The sequence below is a fragment of the Neophocaena asiaeorientalis genome, unplaced genomic scaffold (genome assembly GCF_003031525.2).
Source record: "Neophocaena asiaeorientalis asiaeorientalis breed wild unplaced genomic scaffold, Neophocaena_asiaeorientalis_V1.1 scaffold240, whole genome shotgun sequence".
In the NCBI taxonomy this organism is placed as follows: Eukaryota; Metazoa; Chordata; class Mammalia; order Artiodactyla; family Phocoenidae; genus Neophocaena; species Neophocaena asiaeorientalis.
The window spans coordinates 3,240,999-3,250,530 of NW_020185331.1; the positions used below are offsets into that span (position 1 = coordinate 3,240,999).

At 41.0% G+C, this 9,532-nt stretch overlaps 1 protein-coding gene across 1 annotated transcript in view; it reads right to left on the reverse strand.

Annotated features, from left to right (window-relative positions):
- Window positions 1-8,193: 8,193 nt before the first annotated feature.
- Window positions 8,194-9,532, reverse strand: part of LOC112392977 (cytochrome P450 2C23-like) — a 32,513-nt gene continuing 31,174 nt past the window's right edge. Inside the window, exon 9 of the mRNA XM_024734918.1 lies at window positions 8,194-8,841. Coding sequence (XP_024590686.1) covers window positions 8,630-8,841 — 212 coding nt within the window. The 3' untranslated portion in view covers window positions 8,194-8,629. The remainder of the gene's footprint in view (window positions 8,842-9,532) is intronic.

Sequence of the window (9,532 nt, forward strand, 5' to 3'; positions counted from 1 at the left end):
TCCATTTCTTTTTTTTTTTTTTTTTTTTGTGGTACGCAGGCCTCTCACCGTTGTGGCCTCTCCCATTGCTGAGCACAGGCTCCGACGCGCAGGCTCAGCGGCCATGGCTCACTGGACCCAGCCGCTCCGCGGCATGTGGGATCTTCCCGGACCGGGGCACAAACCCGTGTCCCCTGCATCGGCAGGCGGACTCTCAACCACTGCGCCACCAGGGATGGCTTCCAGTTCTTAAGAGTAACTGAAAAATCCTTCTTTTAAAAAATAACTTTATATGCTTGTGTAAAAATGAGTATGTTTGTTATGAAAACATAGAAAAGTATGAGGATAAAAATAAGATACTACCCCACACCCCATCAGCTAGGACACTGTGACAATCAACTGGTGACAATTAATCTTATTGTGATGACTCTTAAAATCTGTTCTTTCCCATTTCATTTTCCCCAAATTGGCAAATATTACCATGATTGATCCAATTTCTTAGACCAAAACCTAGGACTCATCCACAATCCCTCTCTTTATCTCACTCCCCATATCATCAAGTTATACAGACTGCTTTGAATGTATGTCTGGAAACTGACTATTTCTCTCACCTTGACCACTGTCATCTTAGTCCAGGTGACCATATCTTACTTGCTTGGATGGTGACAATAGCCCCATCATAGATTTCTTGTTTGGACAATGACAAAAGCCTCCTCAAATATTCTCCATTTCCATTTTTTTTTGCCCTACTAGTTTTATTCCCTACACAGTAGCCAGAGTGTTTTAAAAACATAAACTAAATTACTTTCTGACTCAAAACATTTCAGTGATTTCCCATACTTAAAATAAAAAATTCTTACGATAGCAAAAAGGGCCAGTAAGCAACGGTCACAAAATCCTTTTAATTTCTTAAACATACCAAGCTTGTATCTACCCCAGGGCCTTTATACTTACTATTTTTTCTGCCTGGAATGCTCTTATCTTAAATGTTTGCATGCTCTTATCTTAAATGTCTTCCCTTTATATCACTTAAGTCCACACTCAAATACCACCACCTTAGAGTGGCTAGCCCTGACCTTCCCACCTAAATTAGTCCCTGGCTGCCACACCTTACCATTCTCTATTCCTTTACTTTATTATTATTTTTTTTTTTGTGGTACGCGGGCCTCTCACTGTTGTGGCCTCTCCCGTTGCGGAGCACAGGCTCCGGACGCGCAGGCTCAGCGGCCATGGCTCATGGGCACAGCCGCTCCATGGCACATGGGATCTTCCCGGACCGGGGCACGAACCCGTGTCCCCTGCATCGCCAGGCGAACTCTCAACCACTGCGCCACCAGGGAAGCCCTGCTGCTATGTTTTTTCAACAACATTTGTAGAGAAGGAAAAAGAGTGTAACAGAAACAATTTAAACTTAAATGAAATTTATATTTTCGAGATTACTGGGTTGATACCTTTTCAAAGTGCATTTATCTGCCCTTTGCAGTAAGTTTCATTTACTCATCAAAACCCGCCACAAAAATCAAAGCTGTCAGTGTCTCCTATGAAAAGCCATGTGCTCCTGATACTCCAAAGCTGTGCTGAGCTCTTTGTAATGCTCTTCTTTTTTTCTTTTATTTTTCTTCCTGAACTCTTTCTTTTGCAACCTCCCTGCTATTCTGCCTTCCTGAACGGCTTTCTCTATATTCTCTGATTTTCATCAGTGTTCCCTGCCCGCAACACCCTATATGCTTCAGGACTAGACAGAAAATGACAAATGATTGGAGCTTGACCTCTTTCTTACATAAATGGAGCTTGGAAGCAACAGGTTCAAGACCAGTTTTGTGCTCATCATATGGCCCAGGCTCCTTCTAGCCTGTTGCTCTACCTATCTCAACACACACTTAACTTATTGTCCAGACAGATGTTCCAGCCCCATTGTCACATTCACAATCCAGCCACCAGGAAGGAGCACACCTTCTTCCTTCAAAAGCAAACTTCCCACCCTCATACCCTGCTGGTAAGAATGGATAAATGAAATGTGCCAGATACATATTCAGCAATAAAATGAAATGAAGTACTGATCCATGCTGAGACATGGATGAACTTTGAAAACATTATGCTAAATGAGAGAAACCAGTCACAAAAAACCCACATATTGTATGATTCCATTTATATAGGGTGTGTGCATTATATCTCAATAAAGTTGCTTAAAAAAATAAAAACAAAAGCAAACTTTCCACAGTTTTACACATGACTCCCACTTACATCTCACAGGCTAGAAAGCAGTCACATGGTCATGCCCACATGCAGGGAAGCTAACAGATGCAGTCTTTATCCCAGCCAGCCAGCCATGTGCTCGGCTAAAAAAACCAGAGGTCCTGGTATATATAGCATAGGGAACTATATTGAACATGTTGTAATAACCTATAATGGAAAAGAATCTGAAAAAGAATATATTTTATATATATATATATATATATATAACTGAATCACTTTGCTGAACACCAGAAACTAACACAACATTGTAAATTAACTCTACTTCAATTTTTAAAAATCAGAGGTTCTCTTACAGTAAAAAGAGAGGACAGATATTACAGAACACTGACCATCTCTGACCCATCCTTTGTCAGACCTTGTACCTTGTCCATCTACCCGCAGAGGATCACTGCATGTACTTCTCAGGAACATGACACTTAACTTTAGGTAAACTGATCTCTTTCCCAGAATCTGTGCGGGGATGTGTCGGCTCTGTGTTCTCATATATTTTAGGTCAAAATTCTCTTCATTTGGCAGCCATTCTTCATAGTTTTGTTTGATAACTTTTGCCTTGTTAATAAAAGGTGGAAGTTTCTTTTTTACTTTTTGCTCTTTTATTTTGCTTTCAGTTGGTTTCAGGACTTGGAAGTGAATTCAAAATGCCCCTTCCCTGCTATCTTTAACTGGAATTTGTCAGAAGAAATATTCTTGAATACGCTTGCCCCTAAATGCAACCCTTCCAGGGTTTCTTCTATTTTTGGATCTAGCGGGACCTCCAGGATTGGATGTTCACGGCTCTCTATAAACAGCTGCTCCTCCCGACCAGATAAACTTCCCTCAGAACTTGGTCCCCCAACACACATTATCTGCTCCAGTCACGTCTCACTTGTCAATAACAGTTTTGTATAATCTGGGTCTTCCCTCATGGCGCAGTGGTTGAGAGTCCGCCTGCCGATGCAGGGGACGCGGGTTTGTGCCCCGGTCCGGGAAGATCCCACATGCCGCGGAGCGGCTGGGCCCGTGAGCCATGGCCGCTAGGGCTGCGCGTCCGGAGCCTGTGCTCCGCAACGGGAGAGGCCACAACAGTGAGAGGCCCGCGTACCGCAAAGAAAAACAAAAACAAAAACAAAAAAAGTTTTGTATAATCTGTAGAGTGCTGTGCACATGTCAGTTGTATTTATGTCCCATATTGCCTTGACTAGGATGCCTTCCCCCTTTGCCCATTCCGCAGGGCCCTCAGGTGCAACCCGTTAAATCTAAATGCCGCCTGTTTGCCCCCAAAGCAGCTCTTCTTGGGATATGGCGCCACCTGTTGCCCAAGTTGAAAACAGGGGAACTGGTCGAAATTCTCCCTTCTCATTCACCTCCCGCGTTTACTCACCCTCGAAGCCCTGTCACTTCTTTGCTGCCATCCTCACCACGCTTCCTGCTTCTCCCCTGCACAGCCACTGCTTGGTTCTGCGCTCCTTCACCCCTGCCTGGACCGGCCCTGCTGCATGGAACTCACCCACGCCAGCTGCACACCTCGTGCTCTTCCTTCAACGCAACCACGTCGCGCCTCCCGCTCGCCCCTCCCTTCTGCCCTTCAGACCCTTTATTGGTTTTCCATTCTCCTCGGTTAATTCCAAACATCTGTCCCGGAAACAAAGCCCTCCAGCACCTGGCGATCACTGACTTTCTCACCCCTCTTCCCTAACACCCTTGTTTCCTGCTGGTTTTGCCAAACTATGAGCAGTCTTTCAAAAGACTGCATTTTTTCCCCTCCAATTTTAAAAAATCATGGTAAAATACACCAACATAAAAGAGTGTTTAAACAACTCCTCTCCCTCCATTTGGAAGTTAGCTGACTCCTATTTGTGCTTCAAAACCAAGTGCAGGCATCATTTTCTATAAAACTTTTCTATCACTTACCTCTGGTCTGACTTCTGTGGTACCTTTCTTGTGTTTCCTTAGAAAACTCTGTGCGTACTTCTCTACAAACATAGCATTATGCTGTCACTTTTGGTCTATTTGTTTGTCTTCCATGATTAGAGCACAAGGCCCTTAAGACCAGGGACAATGTCTTCTTTCTGGATTCCCAGTCCTTAACCTATACTTGGTATATAACAGGGATTAAACAAATTCTGAAGAGCAATAACAAAAAATGAACTATCTCCTCTCTATTCACATTTTGTTGACCTTATAACAGGGCAGGAAATGACTCACTGGAATTCCAGAAATCCAGGCTCTTCCACATGCTCCCACTAACCCTGCTTCCAACAGGGCAACTGTTGGTTTAGTGACACGTTGATTCAGATTGCCCTCTAGCTGATGGAAAACGTGCATGGCATGGACTCTGAATCCGTTCTGTGTACCAGTGTTGCCTAATTTGTCAATAGCCTGTACCTGTGTAATCCTTACTGCGAGTAAAGAGGTTCTTTCTGAGTTTGAAAAAACTAATGTAATGTGTGTTTACTGATACGACATCATGTGAGGTTAACTGGACCAGTAACAGTCTATGGGTCCAAATGTAGCGGGGGGCAACTATATTTCATTGATTCTAAGGTGCTCTTGATTTCACATTTTAATGCTTCTGAAACAGAGATGTATCTTAAAACAGATGGCGTCTTAGATTCAGAGAAATACAACATTATAATAAGAAGTATAAGAGAAATCCAACATCACTATTATACCAGAGAAATATAATAACCAATATTAATTGATTTAATTGTAACTGAGCATGGAATATCACACATTAAAACAGGAAACAGAGTAGAAAAAAAGCAATGAATGGCTAAAAGCTTGAATTTGCATTGACTGTGGGAGAATTTTCAGTGACTTGATAATAAAAACCATCATTTATGAGCCCCTCCTAATTGCCAGGGAAAATACATACATTATCATTAATCCTCACCCTCCTAACCTGGAAGGTAGGTGGTGTTAATTCCATTTTTTAGATGAAGATCTGAGAATGTCTGGACCTGCCCAATGTCACAAAGCTAGAATACGTCAGATATGATCAGATTTTAAAACCTATTACCAAAAAATTGTATAAATGATCTTATTTGCAAAGCAGAAATAGAGACACAGACGTAGAGAACAAACATATGGATACCAAGGGGGGAAATGGGGGGTGATGCTGAACAGGTTTTCATGTGCTTCTTGGCCATCTGTATGTCCTCTTTGGGGAAATGTCTATTTAGGCCTTCTGCCCATTTTTGGATTCGGTTGTTTGTTTTTCTAATATTGAGCTGCATGAGCTGTTTATATATTTTGGAGATTAATCCTTTGTCCGTTGATTTGTTTGCAAATATTTTCTCCCATTCTGAGGGTTGTCGTTTTGTCTTGTTTGTAGTTTCCTTTGCTTTGCAAAAGCTTTGAAGTTTCATTAGGTCCCATTTGTTTATTTTTGTTTTTATTTCCATTACTCTAGGAGGTGGGTCAAAAAAGATCTTGCTGTGATTTATGTCAAAGAGCGTTCTTCCTATGTTTTCCTCTAAGAGTTTTATAGTGTCCGGTCTTACATTTAGGTCTCTAATCCATTTTGAGTCTATTTTTGTGTATGGTGTTAGGGAGTGTTCTAATTTCATTCTTTTACATGTAGCTGTCCAGTTTTCCCAGCACCACTTATTGAAGAGACTGTCTTTTCTCCATAGTATATCCTTGCCTCCTTTGTCATAGATTAGTTGACCATAGGTGCGTGGGTTTATCTCTGGGCTTTCTATCCTGTTCCATTGATCTATAGTTCTGGTTTTGTGCCAGTACCATATGGTCTTGATTACTGTAGCTTTGTAGTACAGTCAGACTCAGGGAGTCTGATTCCTCTAGCTCCTTTTTATCCCCTTGAGACTGCTTTGGCTATTCGGGGTCTTTTGTGTCTCCATACAAATTTTAGGAGTTTTTGTTCTAGTTCTGTAAAAAATGCCATTGGTAATTTGATAGGGATTGCATTGATTCTGTAGATTGCTTTGGGTAGTACAGTCATTTTCACAATATTGATTCTTCCAATCCAAGAACATGGTATATCTCTCCATCTGTTTGTGTCATCTTTGATTTCTTTCATCAGTGTCTTATAGTTTTCTGAGTACAGGTCTTTTACCTCCTTAGGTAGGTTTATTCCTAGGTATTTTATTCTTTTTGTTGCAGTGGTAAATGGGAGTGTTTCCTTAATTTCTCTTTCAGATTTTTCACCATTAGTGTATAGGAATGCAAGAGATTTCTGTGCATTAATTTTGTATCCTGCAACTTTACCAGATTCACTGATTAGCTCTAGTAGTTTTCTGGTGGCATCTTTAGGATTCTTTATGTATAGTATCATGTCATCAGCAAACAGAAAGTTTTACTTCTTCTTTTCCTATTTGGATTCCTTTTTCTTCTCTGATTGCCACGGCTAGGACTTCCAAAACTATGTTGAATAATAGTGGTGAGAGTGGACATCCTTGAGTTTTTTGATGGAATGTCCTATAGGCAGGCAGATTCTTAACCACTGGACCACCAGGGAAGTCCCATTATTATTTTATTTTATTATGGAATTTAACCTCACCTCCCAAACTAGTTTCCTCTTCTGTCTGGTCTCTCTTCATTCTACTAGTTCTGCATCCCAAGTTAGGGAACCTAGCTGGGAAATTCAAAACTTCTCAGAATTCATGGAAGGAGGAGACTCTGAGTGACGAAAGACAAAACTCTTGTTAGCTAGAAAGGAGTGTGAGGGTGGGAAGAAAACAGAGATGCTCACATGTTAGCAAATCACATTAACATTTAGATCCAAAATTTACAGCTTCAAAATCCCCACCTCAAGGACCTCAGCTCTACTTTTTTTGTGTGGTAAAGTATACATGATGTAAAACTTACCATTTTACCCATTTTTAAGTGTACAGTTTAGTGGCATGAAGTACATTCACATTGTTATGCAATCATCACCGACGTCTATCTCCAGAACTTCATCTTCCCAAATTGAAACTCCATACCCATTAAACAATAACTCCCCATTCTCCCCCCCTCCCCCTGCAAGCACCATTCTACTTTGTCTCTATGAGTTTGACTACTCCAGGTACCTCATATAAATGGAATCATACAATATTTGTCCTTTTGTGACTGGCTTATTTCACTTGGCATAATGTCTCCAAGGTTCATCCATTTGTAACATGTGTTAGACTATAAATCCTTCTTTTTTAAGGCTGAATAATATTCCATTGTATGTATATAATCACTCTTTGTTTATCCATTCATCCACTAATGGACACTTGGGTGTTTCCACATTTTTGGCTATTGTGAATAATGCTGCTAGGAACATGGGTGTACAAATATCTGTTGAAGAGAACTTTAAAAAAATCAGTTCTTTTGAGTATACACCCAGAAACTCAGCTCTGCTTTTATTTTTTTATTATTATTTTCTTTTACTTTTTTTTGGGGGGGGGCATGCCATGTGGCATATAGGATCTTAGTTCCCTGACCAGGGATCAAACCCTATGCCCCCTACACAGGGAGCACAGAGTCTTAACCACTGTACTGCCTGGGAAGTCCCAAACTCTGCTTTTAAAGCTTCTTTCCCTCCCAATGTCCTGGAGCCTGGGCTGCCTGCTGGCATTTGAGCCATCCTTTTGTGGCAGCTGCTCCTCATAGCACGCCACTGGGCCACCCCTGGGCGGCTGTTCTAGCCATCCTCTTCTGGGTCACTGTTCTCCTAGCAATACTCAGTCTTTCCTTGCAATCTGCCCACTTGCTCTCCAACCCCCAGCCCTGCCCCTCATCACTTTCTGAAGAAGATGTAACTATGCATGTCTGAATCCTACCTATGAACATGGTTTGGATTCTTATCCAAGGGGGCTCCTTGGGCCCACATGTAAATCAATGGCTGCAAATAGATGGGCTGGGGCAGGGAGAGATTTGTGGTGGGGATTATCATTTCATCTGTTTATGATATTCTAATTATAGAGTGCCCATAGCTCAAGGAAAGGGATTTTTGAGACTTGATATAAAGTCAAACATTCAAAGAAAATCTACTGTGGAAAAAAAGGATTTATTTTGTGAATGTGGCAGAAATCATGTAAGTGCTTTCCATTGGAAATAGGAAAAAATACACATAGCCCACTATATTAATTTCTCTATTTTGAAAAACTATAGAAAATCAGCATATCTCCAAAGCCACAGAAAGAGTGAAGGCTCCACTATATGCCAATTGTCTCAGTAAAGGCCTTCTGTGGGCCTGGGCCTGGTTTGGCTGGATCATGGTTTATGAAGTACTCTATAGGATATAAGTATATTGTTTTACCCTTGGAGTTTTCAGGACCCAGATTCTTTTTGGCAAGGGATTTGTAGGTTTAAACAAATGTCCATCAAGCTTTTAGTGAGTAGTGTTTCTGTCCTAGCAGTATTTAAAATGAAAAGAGACTATGGGGTGGGAGAAGGAATGAGAGGAAAAAGCAATTACTTTGATTTAAATTGTTAAAAGAGAAAAGTTCTTCTTTTGTCTAGGGATAAAGCACAGCTTGTAGGGTTGTGGGATGTTGATAAACCCGGTAACAATGGGTTTGGTCTCTATGTCCTTTGGCTCCCCCAGGGGCTTCAGGACAAAGTTTTGCAGAATGGTGGTGAGAAACAGGAACAACTCCACGCGGGCCAGGCCCTCTCCAACACATGCCCGTTTCCCTGGAAGGAGGAGAGAGTTCCATTAGCTTGCTCCAAATTCAAATACAATAGCTCGTATTCAAATACTACACACTTCTAACAGCCAATGAAAACACTGATCAGAAAAGGGATGGCTAAGAAACTGCTGGAGGACAATGAACTGGTACAGTTCTTCTAGACGGATATTTGTCAATACATATCAAAACTCTCTGAAGAAATTTTCACTCTTAATTCAGTAATTCTCCTTCTGGGGATTTATCTGTAGGAATTAGAGGTTCACCTATGCGGGTGTCACTTGCATTGTTATTTATGACACTGATGAGTTAGTTGAAAACTAGACATCCACCTATACTGGATTAATTACATAAATCCTTGTGCATCTATCATGCAACACAACCTAAACATGTTTGTACAGAAGATTATTTAATACTGTCTTATATCACAACACACTAAGCAAAAGCAGATAACTGTCAAATAGATTGTACAGAATGAGCCTGATTTTTAAAAATAAAATATACATTTATTATGTATATCTAGACAACTGTGTGAAATATATATATAGCAAAATATTAACAGCGATTATAGCCTGAATCTGAAATTCAGGTTATAGTCTGAAATTATTTTCCTTTTTCTTTTTTTCCTTTTTACAAATCCACCCATCCACTCATCCATCTATTTATGGCTGCGCTGGGTCCTCGCGGCTGCTCGCGCC